The sequence below is a fragment of the Lissotriton helveticus genome, chromosome 1_1 (assembly GCF_964261635.1).
Source record: "Lissotriton helveticus chromosome 1_1, aLisHel1.1, whole genome shotgun sequence".
In the NCBI taxonomy this organism is placed as follows: Eukaryota; Metazoa; Chordata; class Amphibia; order Caudata; family Salamandridae; genus Lissotriton; species Lissotriton helveticus.
The window spans coordinates 1,935,509,905-1,935,528,580 of NC_136057.1; the positions used below are offsets into that span (position 1 = coordinate 1,935,509,905).

Sequence of the window (18,676 nt, forward strand, 5' to 3'; positions counted from 1 at the left end):
TGTTGTTCCTATTCCGACCCCTGCATTCATTTCCCCAGATAATTGATTTATGTATCGCCGAAGTGGACGTTCCGGCGCCACCTGACGGCTACTGCCCTTCCTGGACCACTCATCACTCCAGGTTTACACTGGTGAGTAGTGTCAGTGCTTCGGCAGGCTCTACACAAACCTTCTCCCTTTAAAGTGTAATTCAAGCCTAAGTCATATATACATATATAATTTCAGTCCTCCACGTGCCACCCGGATCGGTACCAACTCGAGCTTGACTGCATTTGAAATCTTCTACATTGGTCCGATAATCCTTGATGCACGGTAAGCACTACACCAAAACACCAACCCCCCCCCCACCCTCCAATCCCCATATCATTCATGGTTTAATTTTCCTCACCCTTGTCTCCCTCCCTCCCACACAGCACTGTATCCAGCCCACTATGTCCTGAAGATGATCCCCATTCATACGGATCGAAACGCCGTCGACCCAACAGCCAGACTCCAGGCGCCCCTCCACATTGGTTCTCCTTAAAAAACACTGAACTGTGAAACCAGAATTGAATTGGAAACCTTTGTGTACTTTCACTGTATATATTTGCACCTTGCACCTTGCGCCGTTCACGCTGTATCCTCTGTCACTTGCGCTGCCGTAGTGTCACAACTCACTGCACTCGTGCACCTTGTACTACCCTATGGGCTGATATTTGTCAATTGTTTAATTGTTCACACAGTGCTGCAACGAATTGTGTTTATCTGCCCCCATCCTTTAATTTTCCTTTGAATATAAAAATGTTGCTCTTTAGCATTATTATGAACAAAATAACTGACTCCTTGATTTTTGTAGGATAATACTGTATAGATATCCTTATCAAGTACTGTTTAGTAACGTGTTTAATAACCTCATAGGAGGGTGGCATAATTGAGAGGGTAGTCACCCCAGGTAAGGTGTCCATTGGCCCCAAATGCTACTCCCCTAAAATGCCCCGAAATGTAGTATTTAGGTTGCTCCCCCAGACCTGGAAGCTAGTTCCTGCTGACCTAAGGAGAAGGACGAAGAAGACACTGTGCCGCAAAGCCTGAAGATGCCTACGGACTTGGCCCTAGCCCTACCAGCCTGCCTCCAGCAATAGAGACCCTGTAAAAGAAAACTACACCTGTCGTGCAGCTAGTGACTTGCAGAACCCGAGGAAGTCTGCCTGCTCTTTGACTAAGACCAGGAATCCTGAGGACAGGGGATCGGTCTCCAAGAAATCTCCACAAAGGACTCTGGTACCCTCTGAAACCGCGAGTCCTGACTACTCTGTCCCAGACGCCGCCAGTCTGTGTCCAAGTGCCCACCGATCCACAACAGGTTCCCCAACGATCCTGGCCTTAAGTCCAGTGTCGGCGACCCCTCCTGAACTCCACGATGCCACCTGAAGAACGAATCCAAAGGCTCTCCCTGACCGCGACTGGCTCAGGTAAAAAGAATCCAATGTCAAAGGACACCCCTGTACCCAAAGCCCCTGGGCCTTCGGGAGCTGAAACGACGGTGCCCCTATGACCCTCAACACCTCAACTTACCTCTGATGTCGTTGGTGACCTTCTTGCAGCCTCTGGTGTGACGCCTGCAGCCTATTTGTAAAACCGAGTTTCTCCACTGGAAAGTATTGGGCGCCCAATGCTGTATTTGCACCTTGCAACCAACCGCCCCTGTCCCGCTGGTGGTGTATGTCTGGTGCTGCCTTGTGCTTCCCCCTGTGCTTGCTCTAACCCTCAAAGCTTGGCCCCTGCAAACGATCTACTTACCTGAAAGAAGTGTGGCTTCACACGCCCCCAGTCTCTATTAAAACGAATTGGGCTTATCTCCGAATTTGATCTTTGTTCCTGGCCGCCCCTGTGTTGCAGGTGGTGCACACTTTGAGCTTACCTGAACCTTGCCCTCTGCTGATCTTAAACCCTGAAGACTGGAATTGTAAGTTGGGTACTTACCCGTGAAACCACATTGTTGTGTTAGTCCATAGGATAACATTGAACTGTTTAAAAATTACACTGTGTGGACTTTTAAAGACTAAAGTATTTTTCCTGAAAAACGTACTTACCTTTTTGCAAAGATCTTGGTCTTAAAATAAAACTCCAAAAAAGAGACTTTTTCTAAAATTGGTGTGGATCTCCTTTTTGAGTCGCGTGTTAGTTATTGGTCAATGTGTGTGCATACACTCCTCTATGTCAGGCCTAAGGCTGCTCGCCCGCACTATCAATAAAGGAGGACTTTGGGTTTACATTGAGCCCTGTACACACCTGAGGAAATCTCTGGACTCTGTGCAAGGTACAACCACCAGGCCCGGACTGGCCGTAGCGGGCACCGGGCAATCCCCCGGTGCGCCGCACGGGAGGGGGCGGTTTTGGGCCGCTGGTGGCCGATTTTATTACAGGGCCGTTTTTGCCGCATTGCTGCAAAATGGGCCCTGTAACAATTTCGGCCGAAAACCGACCCTAGCAAAGAGCTCGGCGGCACCCCCAACTCCCCGGGGAGGGGGGTGGGGGGCGGCTGAACACTTTGCCATGGCCGGTTTTGGTTCCCAGTCCGGCCCTGACAACCACTTAGTGGTATACCATATACAGAGCCAGCTTCCTACATTTGGTGGTAGCTGTGGTCTGGTGCTGATGATCTTCCTGGCTTTGCCATTTTAAAACTGGATAGAGTTGAAACTCCAGAGAACTCCTTGACAGTGAGTCTCATCTCCGTGAGGGGTGTAGGGTTTGTTTCCGGTAGTGGAGGTTGAGCCTGAATCTTCCCCGAGATTCGGTGAATGTAAAGCTTCCTAAGCCAAGCATGTGGCATCTCTGAAAGGTCAACAGCTAGGGCTGTATCGTTCGATGGTTAGGCTGGAGTTGAGATTTGTTTCTGCACTGGCTTTGAAGCAGACTTCAGTGCCAAAAGTGTTGGCTTTGCGCATTGGAGTCTGGAAAGTGAGACTTGGGAGTTGCTACTCGGAGCTTTGGCCCAAAGCTTTTCTGGAGCAGATCGCTGCTCTTGGCACCCAAGCAGGCACATGGGCAGTGTTAGAAGTCAACTGTCACGACTTCTTGGCTATAGTCTTGGGGCTCGATGCCTGGCGTACACAAAAGCAGTGCTGTCTCCATATGAGAATCTTTTGGAGGTTGAGCCCCAGAGGGTTGATACTCTGATATTTGACAAAAAACATGTATCCTTGGTGGGCCCTTTGTCCTGTGGTTCCCCCATATAGGAGCCTAGGGAAGAATGAGTTTGGGGCTTTGCTACCACTGACCTGGTGTGAATCTAGACTGGTATTCTTCTTAGTAAGATGGACAGGTGGACTTCCCATGGCCCCGAAGTATGCAACGTTTAAAGACTTCGTGATGGCCTGACCACAGGAGCTTTGAATTGCACTTAGGGAAAAATCAGAAGAGTGTAGTCCGCCTAGATTACCAACCGACAAGTTAATATGACCTACCACCTAGAGGAACTCCCTGGTTCTGGCTAAATTTGAAGCATCACCTGTAAAAGTTAATCTTTTGAAGCGAACGATTCCGGTCACTTGAGTTGAATGGAGTTAGTACATCCAAACACGATGGTGAACAAAAACAAACGTGAGGTGAATTCTTTCTCCTTGTACATCGTGGGTTTTGGGGAGGATCATACGTTGCCTGGAAACTGAAACCTATACTTTGAAGTTGCAATATCCCATCCAAAACTAGATGGCAGAAATGTGCAAAGCACATGAACTGCAGCAGAACATGCTATACACACATACATTACAACTACTTAATTTATAGCACTCAAAACTCATCAACCTCGGAAGGATGAAAGGATGAGTCTGAAGTGCTCCGATTCCAATCAGCAAAAGGTGGTGGCCCCAGAGAAGGCATACTTTATCCGAAAGAGGAGTCAACCTACATTTTTAGAAGTGAAAGACTATTAAATGTACTCCTCTACACTTTCTGCATGAATGGTCTTTAAGAACGTCTGTGTCTTTCTCACAGACTTCTCATTTTGGGAAACGTTGCTACAAAAGGAACCAGTAACGTACTTATATTTTTGCAGTTTAAATTGCTGTAGATTTACATGCTGCACACGCTCCTGAAATGTAATGCCGGACTCAGAACATTACAAGCTGTGTTTCCTCGAAAAAAGGGTTTCGGTTTAGAGGTGGCTTCAAACAACTTCCTTGAAAGTCACAATTCACCAGGACACAGAGTACACCTCAGATTGTGTAGTGTCCACCCCATTATAAAAGTGTGTGTGTGTGTAGGCAAACTGTAAATTAGAAGGTAGAGCTTCATTAGTAAAATAAGAGAAAAATACTTGTCGTACCAGACAGCATTCTGTTGGCTAGCATTGGGGGAGTGGTAGAATCCATGTGAATCCACAGCTTTGTAAGCTGAAAACGACTTTCACAGATAACTACTTTTGTTTACAGCATATGCTGGTGTAGATCACATGCTATGCACAGACTGAACAAAACTATCTGAACCTCTAAAGCAGTGCCTTGCGACCATAATTCGTTTGTGAGGCAAGCAGCTCCGAATTTGGAGTCACCCAACAGTTCAGAACTTGGGAGTGGATATCCCTGTGTGAGGAGATCTACAGGAAATAGTACACTCCTGGGAGACATTCCACTAACACATTTGAAGGTGGAATGCTGTACTACTTGGGGACACTTGCTAAACTAAAGAGAATGTGTGCCCCCGTTTTTGTATGTAATACATGGAAGTCATATTGTCTTATTGGATCAGGCCCACTTTGTAGGGGCGCCTGGTCTAAAAGATTAAAAATGCTTACTGCACCCCTAAAAACACTAACACACTTATGTAGAGGAGGCATTCTTGAGTGGGCCGCTGACCGCGAGTGGGGAGGTTGCCCATGTGAGCTCCCAAGCTTGTTGATGGTCACCTTCAGATGTGGGTCGAGAATCAACCTACACAGGAACAAGCTGTGATTATTACGCCATTGCAGCCTGTGTTGAACACTACTGGGCTTTACCAAGACTAGATACTTGGATTCGCTTTTGAATATTGTCCAATGTCACAACAGTGTCTTTTTCTCCCACTTATGACCGTTTTTCAGTGTTTTGAGGAGGTATTCTGATTGTTTTTAATTCCCATGATATGTCCTACGATTAGGAATATTCTGTGGTAAATCACCCAATGCCTTTCCAACTTCTGAGCTCTTTTGTTTGTTCATGTAGAACATCTGGGTGTTGCCCGTTCAGACCAACACCTCTGAGTTCTGGATACGAGGGCAAAAACACTGTGGTGCTGTCCTGATGGCTACATTTTTCTGAAGATGTCTTTGTTTTTGTGGCCAAAGGCCGCTGGCCTACAGCTCCGGCAGAGGTGCTCCCCAACCACCCATTGAGGTGTCTGAGGTAATCATGAAGTGAGAGGTGGAAGGGATGTGAGTCCTGTAGCTGTGATCGCTGGCCTTGTCAACCAGGAAAGTGATGGCTTCATTTTTTGAATTATAGCTATCATGTCTTCGAAAGAGCGTGCAACTTTAGCCCACTGCTTGCCCAACCCCTCTGGATAGCCTCATGTGCAGCTGGCAGAATGGTATTAACACTAAGCATGATGACAACAAGTCTAGAATACATTTCATGAAGCGTACCTTTGCTTAAATTTGCTTCAGGAATTGCCTTGCTAGTGCAGCGAGAGTTTGTTCTTTGTCAGCTGATGGATATGGCTGTGTCTTCTTCGTGTCTATTACCACCCCTAAGTAGTGACTGTACCAAGAAGATGTTACACAGGATTTCGTTTTGTTATGTTTGAGGCCTAGTGGCCTGAAAAGCCTGATGCAGGCTGCTTTTGAGATGTCTGTGGAGGCTATAGATGATCCGTTGACCATCCAGCCATTTAGGTAATAGTAGCCCTGATGTCCTTGATGGAAGAAAGGTGTGCTGTGACTGGTGGCATGCATTTGGTGAAGATTCTGAACGAAGGCCAAAAGAAAGAGCTCAGAATTGGTAGTGGCACCCAGCTCCCTTGAATCTGTGATACTTGTGTTTTCAGTGAACTGGAATGTGAAAATACACTTCTTGAGATCTAATGATGCCATGTATTCGTTCCTCATTAGGAGTTGCAATACCTCTTGGAGTGTTACCATCCTGAATGATTGTTTTTTCAGGAAGAAGCTGAGGCGTCGTAAGTGCAGAATGTGCTTCCACTCTTTTGAGGTTTTCGTTTTTATGAAGAAGCACCTGCAACAGAATCTGACGTTTGATAATCCAGAGCTGTATCTATGGCTCCTTTCTATGGTGTGCTGCCAATCCCTGCTTTTAAACAAGTATACATGCTTGTGACACATGCTGGGCGGAGTCGTCACTGGTAGATATTGCACAAATTTCAGCACCCATTTGTCTGTAGTAATTTCTACAGGGCCTGCTATCTTGGGTTATGCTTGGTGGAATCCAGTGCCTGAAAATCATCAATGATGCCTTGTCTCTTGGCCTTTTGACGGACCATTATGTTTTCCTGGAAGCCTTGTACAGGACTGGGGCTGTGTTGGCCTGTAAGGTGGTGGTTGTTGGCTGTATGATTGAGGCTCATAGGAAGGATACCTAAACGTTTGGTACAGACCTTGATAGGGCTACATTCTTCCTCACCCTCAAAAGGATTGATGTCACCTTTGTTATAGTGTCCCCAAAGACCTGCCCATCCCAGTATCCATTTTTATACACTGCAGAGCATCGTCCATTTGTTTTACGAACATGAACTTCATCTTGAATGTCATGTCCATGATTTTATTCTGGACTTCTGGTCTGAAGGAGGTAGCTCTCAACCAGCCAGTCTTCATAAGACAACCCCCAAGGCGGTTGCCTGAAGCCAATGGTTGCTAAGCCACTGCCGAAATAATCTGCACAGCTGATGCTTTCTCCTGTTCACTCAGTATATTCGCTGGACATGGAGGATGCCTGCACATTAGCGAACAATGGAGACATGTAACTATAACTTATACCCCTACTGGGTTGCTACTCTCCCTACAGACAGGACTTAGGTCTGGAAAGCCAGTGTCTGTTCTTTCTGTTCTGACCGGCGGAGAGGAGAACTTACTTGCAAAAGAGGCTGGTTTCAGTCTGTAAGGGGAAGGCACCCTGATAACAGAAGAGGCACAGGTGGTTGTAATATCTGCATAGATGATGTTTAGACAAACTGAGTTTGTCCAGGAGCCCAGAGATCCAGCTGGCTGGGTCGCTAGGAGAAGGATCATTGGTAGACTTATGGTCCAGCACAGTTCCTGACTGATCTAGTACTTCTAGTTTAACCTCTAGCAAAGTAGACATCTTCTGGTCAACTAATCTGTATGGAAAACATTTCTTAATCAAGGAAAAAAAAAACATTGCTAAATAGTCGAAATGTCCTTTAGATCATCGTGTTTCCCATGTTACACTTCGTCGAAGCAAGGTACAAAAGAATCCTGCTTTTGTTATATAATATGGATACTTTTTATGTGTGGCTCACACAGCCTGTGTCTTTAGCCTGTAGCCGAGAGTCACAACTCAGTGAATCAAGGTCAGATAGCACATACTATATGCAGAGATCACTGATTATTTTTCTGCCGTTCACCTCTTGGTTTGGTAAGGCTAACTATGATCAGAGAAAAAGTAACACAGTCTCAACTGTACAGGAAATGGACGGTAACTGAACTGAAGAAAGAAGACAAAAAAGAAAGCTTCGGTGTTAAGCCAGAATTATGGAAAACACTGCATAACAGCGCACTGCCCATCCAAAAGTCTTTAACAACAAATGTAAAGTGGAAGTGACTGAAGCTTTTCAAAAATCGTTTGGACTTTTTTAATTGAATAAAAATTACATTTAGAGATATCTTGGCATCCTCACAAAATAGGAATCCATAATGATAAGGAAGGTGTAGCAATTTCTAAAGACTACTGGGGTTATTAAGAGTTGGGCAGACGCATGACATCCGCATAAAATGGTATACCCATGGACGTCCAGCATTTGCCAAACTCTAAACGATCCCCTAGTTACATCATAATTTCAGTTATTTAATTTGGAGTGCTTGTAGTGCCAGAAACATTACAGAGCCGCTTCAGACTGCATAAAGCCGCAGGGGAGGTGGAGAATGAGGAAACAGGAGTCGGTAATCAGATGCAAATTTGCAACTCACGGAAGACAGATGTTCTTATTGGTGGGGGGGGGGGCAGTAAATTGATAGAAATTAGTTTCCGGATCACATCTAAAAAGATATCTTCGTTCCTGACATGGAAGAGAGAAAGGGGAAAGATTCAGGGGACGTGGTGGTGGAAAGACTGAACCTTGTTAATGGAGCCATGTGTTGCACTTGGCTGAGTGAAGGATTTGAATACTATCAAACTACCTCCCTTTTGTGTCTGTTGTGTTTATTGGAGAAAGAAAATATTGCTAGGGAAGTCAGGATCATGGCGGTGTAGAAAATTGTGACCAAGTTTTCCACGCTGGGCATCATTGTGGAGCAACAAGATCAGGCAAATTTAGACGAGAACTGCAAGATATATATTATTTTTTTAAGGACACCGTAGAACACAGTTTCTATGCAATGCAATGCCCTGGGATTCCAACTGACATTGGTGAAATCAATCACAACATTGTGCGAATCGATCCGATACAAAGTAGAAAGTAGAAGGAAGGTTTGTTGCAGAGATGCTCAGCTAAAACACAGGGATGCAGAGTTGAACAGAGCATGAAGGTGATAGGCACTCACCTGATAGAATAACCGCAACATTTAATACAATGAAAATTCCACAGAAGAGTCCGACTCTGAAGGTTGTCCATGCTGGCGCTGGCTACAGGTAGAAAAACAGCACGAGTCATGTTTGGATAGCAACAGAGGATAAGAACTGCAGTATGAAGGACATCACTAATAATACAGGAAAATCATAAACACATTAGGCCAAGTAATACAGAAGCACTCTTCTGTGTGGCAAATATTCTTAACTTTAGGTATGCGTATTTCACAGCGGAACATTCAAAGATACCGATTGCTATCAATATATACAGTGGGCTAAGGTGCACCGCTTTCTTTAACCAGCCTCCTCGACCATTAGCTTGAGACTTTATCAATCATGTACTTATCCAACCCAGTGGAGTATTCATCTCTCACTTAAAGCTATTGTCTGTTCGTGTGTATGCTCCTGCGTCCAGTAGAGTGCTTGCATTGAACTGCATTTGGGGCAGTATACTATACAATTAGAGCCCGTACCGTTCCCTCTCTCCGACTACCTCCTTTGAATCTTGCTCTCATGTGCTAACACCACATTAGTTACCAGCTTCAACCCAGACCTGTTAGTTATGCCAATGCTTATTTTAAACATTGACAAGGCCCTGTGGGTAACATGACCAAACAAAAAACACTTACACCACATTAGTTACCAGCTTCAACCCAGACCTGTTAGTTATGCCAATGCTTATTTTAAACATTGACAAGGCCCTGTGGGTAACATGACCAAACAAAAAACACTTACCCAGGTGTCTTGCTCTGGGTTTTGATTCAAAGGATCATTTGTTAAGGCAGACTCTCTTGTTGAGTTATATTTGTGTTGGCAGAACAAACAGGAAACTTGGGTACTACATATTTGCCCTTGGCCACTGAATTTGCTTTAATGGCAATTTGCTGCCTCAAGCACAAAAAAAACTATGAAAGTGAGGGATGGAATTTTTCAATCAACTTTCGCCATGGCGAATTACTCTGGGCCACCTTTCAAGACATCACTTTTTCTTAAAAATGGCACTTGACAAAGGGACCAATCATATTTAAATCAATCTTATTCCAGCTCTTATAGGAAGAATCCAAAATAATGTGTCAGACCCTTGTTTTTACTATCACGCTCCCTATCTCGTTCCTACAAACACACAAAGCAATATTCTGGTCAAACAGAAAGTTTACACTATTTGTCTATAATATTAAACTTGTAGTAGACTTGCTTGCCTAAAACACTATTGTTCATACACCGAAAAAGGCCATTAGCCAAGTCATAGAACTTGCCCCGCCCATTCTGGGAATAATAATAAAAAAAAAACAGAACTCAATGGGACCCTTAATTCACTGACACTTTGTACAAAATAAAAATATGTTCCCAATCTGAGACTCCGTAAAGCAGAACATTGCACCACAGAAATCTACTCTCAACCTCAAATCGCATACAAATCGCATACCACACCAAGGCATATGAAATCTTGTAAGTGTTCTAGAATCCATTAACAGAAATGGAACGTTTTAACACAGGGCACATTTTTGCACACCACCAATGCCCTACGGTAGCTATTCAAAGGAGCTCTGCAATAGCTTCTTCATAAAAATGTCCAGAATAAAATGTCCAGAATGGCAGGACAGCCAGCCTGGTAGCTATTCCCATGCCCCTCCCCCATCGCTTTCCATAACGAAGGTCAACTCCACAAACATTTTTTTTTACCGAAGACCCTCAGATGCTCCAAAGAATCGGGGGATATCTGCCTAGCTGCAGGTACTGCAGTTGATGTAGAAGCCAGAGCAGTCATCAATAACACCTTAGCACTCCGGAAAGGTAGCCTACACATAGTGGCACGTGTAACCAAGTGCTAAAGAAATCTGGCCTCATCACATCCACATTAAAGGACCTACAGTGGCTTTTCCCCTTCCAACCCACATTGTGTTTAAAACCAGCTTCATCACTTATAAGCTCTTAACAACAAGACAAGAGTTTACCTAGCAAACAAACTAGCCACCAAATCAGAGGGGACAACAGCAGACAAGGAACCTGGATAGAGCAAGACTGGAGACAAAACATTGCGAGAAGGGAAACCCTGAAGGTAAGCCTTTTCTGTTCATTATACATTTTGACATCAGATCAGCACCAATGTTCATACAATTCACAAAAGAAGCAGAAGGCACACCTCAAGTAGTACAAGCCATGACCCGGCAGTCTACCTTCGACGTTGCCCCAATAATTGTATCTTCTCGGTCCCTGTTCAGCACTCCCTTGCTCTTGAGTTATGTTCATGTTCTACAAACACCAACCCATATATACACAGTTACAAACAGTACCCATCAAGATGGAAAAATTGCCACAGCCTTTAAACACCCACTTCAAATCCCCCTCTTGGACATCCTCACTGGGCCCAGCTGACCACAACAACGATTACTTGATTCCCTTGAAAGTCAACAATCCTGAGAATGGGAACAGCTCAACCTAATCCCCACAGAGAAACCAACAACGTCTTAGACATAAGCTAATCTGACTCCTATTTATACCATGGAAAGAAAGACAGCCCTGGTCACCACCTGAGAATATATAATAGGGTCGCCAGACCTGGCTCCATCAGCTTTCTTGTTCTCTAAATCACTCATCAACCTTCTCAACATCGTCCTTGAACATAAGCAATCAATGGGTCTTTCTCAAATAGCTCATATTGGTCTTGTCTGCCTGATCTGTCTGCAACCAAAGGTTACAATCTGTCATCTGTCTTATATCCACAGCCAGATTGTTTCCAGAATTTCTCAAGGTTTCCTCTTTTCCACCTTCGGTTCAACATATATGTAAAGACAATAGTGGATAACCTCAGATTCCACCACTTCCTGCGCTAAAATATCCATATATTACTCAGTGTAAAATGAGTCTGATCAATTCTCTGCAATGTTGAAAGACCTAGAGATGATAACTATTAGATCGCTCAGCCTTAGGGTGGTCTTCCGCCAAACTTTTCACCACCATTATTGCTGATATTGTTTTTGCTGGCCTTGGGACTCTGAGCACTGTACCACTACTAGCCAGAACTAAAGTGCTTGTGCATTCTACTTTAAACATGGTAAACTTGCCTAGCACACAATTGGTACACAATGTACTTGTAAGTCCCTAGTAAAGTAGTACATGTAAATTAAATGCTATTAGTTTTTTTGGGGAGGATGGGAGGGGGGGTTATATAGTGCGAACTAGACCCGGAAGTATCAGAGCGCTTTACATGAGCAGCAGTTACGTTACAGACAGACACATTAATTTTTGTTAGGCACAGGGAGATGAAGTGATTTGCCTAGAATCACAGAATGTTGAGCGTCCCTACCGAGACTGGAACCCAGTTTCCTAGCTCCGAGGTTGAGTGGACCTGCAGTAATTATTGTGCCACTCACTTATGTACCCTTTAAACAGGTCTCAGGTCTGCCACTGCACTGAGTTTTAAACTTCAATTTTGACCTAGCAGAATTAACTTTTTGCCAGGCCTCAACCTTCTATTTTAAAACATATAAGTCTGCCTAGAGTACACCCTATGCAGCCCAGAGGGCAGGGTGCATTGTATTTAAAAAATTAGATGTGAACTTTTAACTTTTATATGTCCTGGTAGTGAAAAAATCTTAAATGTGTTTTTCACTACTGCAGGCCTACTTCTCTCATAACATAACAACATTGGATTACTTATTTCACGTAATAAGTGCAAACTTTCAATTTGAGAGCAGATAGGTATTTCATGTCTGGTGTCTGAGAAGTTGTAATTAACAATCCTCTTTAAAGGTAAAGTTGCGTTTTAAGTTAGAGTTTTGAAAATGACACTTTTAGAAAGTTGACAATGTCCTATCCCAACTAGTTGGTGCCTGCAGCTTGTTCCTGGGTCACATGACTGGGTGCAGCTGGCACTAGGACTTTGTTTATTCCTCCAAGACAGCCACATAGTACATGGATTAAGTGTGCCTGGATGGGCTATCAACTGGCAGGATGGAGGCGGAGCTGGGCACAGTCCCACTAGCAAATGAATAGGCTGTGCCCTGCCTTCACACAAAGGACTTGTCACCACTGCAATGTTCATGCAGACAGTTTGGAGTCAAGGTAGGGGAAGCAGGGAACTTCAAGGACTTCAAAGTGAATTCTCTAAAAGCGCCTCTTACTTCAGAGTGGGCACCTGATGTAAATATTGAACCCTCAGACCCAACTCTTCAGTACACTCTTGGACCTATGGATCCTATAGAAGAAGGACTGCTGTGCTGCTTTGCTGCCAGAAGGATTTTCACTTTGCTGGCCTAATACTCTGCTGCCAGCTGCCCTGCTTGCTTGGAAGTGCTGCAGCAACAAATGATGGACGGAATGCTGCATAAATTAAACATTCTCCCACATTCCAGCATGAACTGCCAAGCCGGGTCTTCCTTGGACCGGAAACAAGTATCCTGGGACCGGTTTCAGGTTATATCACCCGTCATCATTTGTTGCCGCAGCACTTTTCGCCCTAAGTGGATTGGGTATGCTGAGACGTGGGTCCTTTGCTCGCGATGCCACTAGATTCAACTAGCTTGGGTGAAGAGGGGTGTTACCACAAAACCCTGGTTGGCAGTTCGGGATGGACTGTTCCAATGAGGAGCAGGGTCAAGACTAATTTGTATATGGATCGGTCCAAACTGAGGTGGTGTAGTGAGCAAACTAACAATGGATTTAACTCGGATCTCTTGACAGGGGGTTAATGTTTGACTCATTCATCATTCTGTCCATGATTTGGTGCCGCAGCACTGCTTGCTGAGAAGGAAGACTGGACCTGCATCCTTCATCCTTGCTGAAGTGACTCCAAGGGTCAGCCAGTTGACCTCCTTTTTTGAGCTATAGGGACATACGTTCCAGAGGCTCCCTGCAACTGCCCAGCAGACCTGCAACTGGATTTTCAACTGGGCCCTGTCTGAGTTCCTGCTGGCTTCAGCTGGAGAGGGTTCCTGACCACCAAGTGGTGCCCCTCAGGTCGTGGACACTTGGTGTGAACTCATTTGAGCTCTCCTAAAGTTTTGGGCTCGTCACGAATGGGTCAGTTAGTGCCAAGATCTTGCTGCTCGTACCCCCAGCCAACACAAAGCTCCGGTGAAGCTGACTTCACGCCAGAGTGACCGGCAACGATGCTGGACAGTGCGAGATCTGCACACCGCACTACAGCATCAACAGCTCGCAGTGACCGCTAACACGAAGCTACAGCACGACTGCCTGCAATGCCGGATAGGATCTTCACGCTACAGCTGCAACCGGCCGCGACGGCTGGTCTGTTCTTGAACTACATCGACAAACGTCTGCAATGTCTGCCCAGTTCTTTGCACTATATCGACCACCCGTGACGTTTGCCCTGCTCCTTGCAGACCCTTCTACTACAAACAAAACCCTTTAGGTGGAATTAGAAGACAACTCTTTCAGCGGGACAAAATGGTCTGTGTATCCGACCCGCACTCTATCGCGGGCAGTCTGAATTATGGCTTTCACCTGTTCTTGCACGACCAACTAACTGGAAGTGGTGCTTTGTGCTTTTATGAGTTTACCTGAAATCTTGAAAACTGCATATCTCTGGTTATGTTGATTGGATTTTTGTTGTTTTGATGTTAAATAATGTATTACATCTTACTCTATTTTTCCTAGTTGGTGTAGGATTTCTCGTGTTGTGTTTTAACTTTATTACGGTTTGAAATACAGCAGAAATACTTTGCCCATTGCCACCAAGTTAAGCCTGACTGCTGTTGTGCCAAGATACCAGAGGATTAAGTAAAAGTTAATTTGGGGTTGGCTTGTGTTTTATCTTGACCGATATTATGGTTCCTGCCTGAGTAGGGTTTCACCCCCCTTAACCAGTAACCCAATTTCCAACAATAACATTGTTGAAGAAACAGACAAAAACGTAAATGTTGCATAAAAAAAAAAAAGAATTCTGTCACTTTGAGAGATCTCATGGTACTAAAAACCTACGACTAAAGAAGAAAGTTTTACGGTTTAATATATTTTCAGAGGGTTTTTTTTGTTGTAAAGGCTGGGTAAACAGATGTCAAGCGCAATTCCAGTAGAAGGACGTTCAATAAAGATGGCATTAATATCGAAAAAATTTGACCTTCAGTTCTGACTCATCTGAAGCTTGGGACAGTTAGAAGTAGTATGTTGGAAGCACAGAGGATGCATCTGAGCCAAAGTTCAGTACATCTACACATGAAGAGCAGTAATTTAACATAAAGGTATTTATTATTAAGACCAATCAATCAATCAATCAGGTCATTTGTAGAGCGCACTACTCACCCGTAGGGTCTCAAGGCGCTGGGTAGGGGGGGGTGCCATTACTGCTCGAACAGCCAGGTCTTGAGCTTCTTCCTGAAGGAGAGGTGGTCCTGGGTCAGGCGCAGGTCGGTCGGGAGTGAGTTCCAGGTCTTGGCGGCCAGGTAGGAGAAGGATCTTCCTCCTGTTGTCGCTCTTCGGATGCGGGGGACGGCGGCGAGGGCGTGGTTGGTTGATCTGAGGAGGCGCTTGGGAGTGTAGAAGTTGACCCGGTTGTTGAGGTAGCTCGGGCCTTGGTCGTGTAGGGCTTTGTGCGCGTGGGTGAGGAGACGGAAGGTGATTCTCTTGTTGACCGGGAGCCAAGACAGTTTTAAAGTAAATTTGCTCGCATATGGGAGCCAATGTAATGATTTTAATAACTTCCATGAGGCACTTCTCCAAGGGGTTCTTTAGGTTAGACATGCAGCTTGATTATGGACCAACTGAGTTTGCTTATTAAGGGACTTTTGTATTATTGGATAAACCGAGTTGCAGTAGTCTAATGTGGAATTTATTGTAGCAGTTACCACTATCTTAATGGAGGTCACTAGCAAAAATGTAGCTATATGTCTAAAGCACTGTAGCTGATACATGCATGATAATAGCACAGATAACACTTGAGGCGAAATTTGCAAATTCTCAAGCAATTTTTACTCCTAGACTTTTAACCTCTTAAACCTACATAGGACATAAAGGCCAAATAGAGTCATTTCATAAATGGAAACTGTTGCCTATCATTAAGACCTCAATCTTGTCTGGATTAATCTTCAGCCAGTTCCATTAATCCAAATATTGATATCGACCAGAAAGACTTTAAGGACCTCCCTTTCCATGGAATCCATCCAGAACAAAAGTTGCATGGCAGTGGCATATATAAATTTAATAGTTTCACGTTTTATGATTGAACTAACATAGTAACTGTTTGAGCATATATATTAACCAAACATGATGAGACTACTGATCCTTTAGCTACACCGCAGGATCAAAAGTAGCCTAATTTATCTTTCTGAATATGTTCGAGAAAAAAAAAATAAGAAAACCAATTAAGATTTGTACTTTGTATGCCAAAATAATTTAATCAGCTAATCATATTTTGACAGTCTACTAAGTCAAAATGCAGTTAACAGGTCTATTAGGATCAATTCACTGGTGCAGTTCCTATCGGAAGCTTAGCAGAGGTCATCTAGAGTGACCAAAATGGGCAATTCCATGGCTCTGTTCTGTCTAAAGCCTACTAAGACATCATACAGCTTCGGACTGTTTTCTTCAAAGGTACATAAGTTTCCTTGCAAAGAAGGATCCCAGTATTTTCGCGGCAGCAGACAAAATTGTGAGAGGTCGTACCTGGCCATATCTCTGCTATCTAACCGACTCTTCTTTAGAAATGGGATTATGGTGCCCATTTTTTATTTCAGTTCAATCACTCCAGAATTGAGCGATACATTCAAACTTTGTATATACGGTGTCAGGACATGCGCATTTTGAGCTAGAACCTTAATAGGTATTGGGTCCAATGGGGATCCTGATGTAAAGATTTGAATCAGATCAACAGAGGTATCAAGCAAATCAGTGTTTAATTTTGAACAGGAGTATGCGTCTTCTGGGGTTGAATTCCTCATCTTGACTGTAAGGGCATATAAAAGTCAACCTGTTTGTAACATTCTGAGTGGTATTTATTATCACAACAATCTTGTTATCAAATAAAGTTGCTAGCTGGTTACAGAAATTCTCAGATACCTTATTGCTGAGTTCCTGATTGTTATTCCGGATTTTGTTAAATGGTGTTTTTTTTTTAAGTTTTTGATTTTTATTATGTATGAGACACCCAGCTCTAACATGGCCTACATATTACAGCTTCCATAACTGACAGACCTGACAAGAGTGCAGGACTTACGAGCGGTTTTGCTTTAAGCTCGTGATAAGCCTCCATAAGCAAAAATTCAGTAAGACAAAGTAATAAAACAAACAGTCAAGTGGTTCTTCCTGCGTTACACCCAATAAAAATATTGCCAGTGACATACATACTATGTTCCTTTAGTCAAAGCCCTTGCTATGTCTTTGGAAAGATAGGAATGTAGTTTGCATTGATTTAGAAATACTTCATGTTCTTACTTGTAGCCATCCTCTGATCTTTGCTCCTAACCCCCCTCTGGGGCTGGCTGCATTTCCACATCTTTCGTCCAGAGAAAGCCTTTGTTTGTGGGCTTAACTCTTCGCACAGTCTCTTTTCATGGCAATTTGATTAACTGCTTCCCTGGAGTGACTTGGAGCTGGAAAGCTTTCTGCTGTGTCCTAGCTAGAGGACAATGGAACTCTGTCTCAACACTAAAAACAGTGTTGTGTAACCTTCCGGGTTGCAAGCACTAACCACTCTTTCGCTCGTCTTGCTATCATTTTGGGACCTTTCGGCCACGGCTTCTATTCAAAGAGTGTAAGGACTGAAAGACGGTAAGACGGTGCGGGCACTAAGAGATCCTACTATACGATATACACCCCCAGTGAGTGCTACATTTAATCAACCAATGGCAAAGTCTATATGTATAGCTTGAATTATTTTTTTGTCCATTTTGAGTCCTAACTAAATCATAGACAAAACAATTTCCCTGAGCACTCAATAGGGAGTCGTGATGTATCCATTGACAAATTGTATCCACCAATTCTTTTCTTGATTCCTTAATTACTGTACATCAATTTGCATGCATCCATATTGCACTTTTCACAGTCAACACGTGTTTTGTCATTTGGCTTTTTAGCCTCTGGCTTCATCAGGGCTGTAAATAGTAAACAAACCATAGCACGAAAAAATGTAGGTACACAACAATTTAGTAGCATCACCCACCGTTTGGTGCGAAGTCCAGAATTAAATAAACATTATTATAAACCGGTAAGTCCAACGTGAAGCATTATGTGCAAAAGGGGATGAAGCATGCAGAGCACAATACAGATGTGCAAGTCAAAGGTCAAATTAGAGGCATATAAATCGAATGGGAAAGGTACTGATTTAAAGGATCAATTCCCCTTACAACATTAAGTAATGTTGTAAGTGGACTTGAACCTATAAATCAATGTGTGTTTTGAATTGATCTTATAAATCTGTGACTTTCCTATTCGATTTATATGACTCTAATTTGGCCTATGACTTACATATTTGCATTGTACTCTGAATTCTTCGTCCCCTTTTGAACATAATGCGTCACGTTGGACTTACCAGCTCATACTTATTTACATTTGGACTTTGCACCAAACGGTGGGTGATGGTACAAAAGTGCTGTGTACCTATATTTATTTTGTGCTATAGTTTGTTTACTATTTACAGCCTTCAAGTCAGAGGCTAAAAAGGCAAACGACAAAACACGTGATATTGGTGTGTACATTCGCCTTGTAATGTTGTAAGTGGATTTGATGTTTATGGGTAAACAGCAGCACAATTAGGTCGAGTATTATTTAAGTCAAGTCACTAGACCTGCAGGTCTAGTGACATTTTTATGATTTTTCCAAGCCCGCTCATTGGTTGCAATGAAAGCACTCCATAGGAGGTGGAACGATGTTTATAACAGCCAAGAGCACGAGATGATAAAGAAATCCTCCTCTGGGTGGAGCCAAAGACCACTTAATGTATATTTTAAGGTATTTATAATGCTTGGTAAAGCAGACAACGGAACAGCCAAGCCAGACATAGA

General features: G+C 43.6%; 1 protein-coding gene across 1 annotated transcript in view; it reads right to left on the reverse strand.

Annotated features, from left to right (window-relative positions):
* Nucleotides 1-18,676, reverse strand: part of XPR1 (xenotropic and polytropic retrovirus receptor 1) — a 577,436-nt gene that overhangs the window by 198,180 nt on the left and 360,580 nt on the right. Inside the window, exon 7 of the mRNA XM_078643514.1 lies at nucleotides 8,693-8,774. Within this exon, the coding sequence (XP_078499640.1) occupies nucleotides 8,693-8,774 (82 nt within the window). The remainder of the gene's footprint in view (nucleotides 1-8,692; nucleotides 8,775-18,676) is intronic.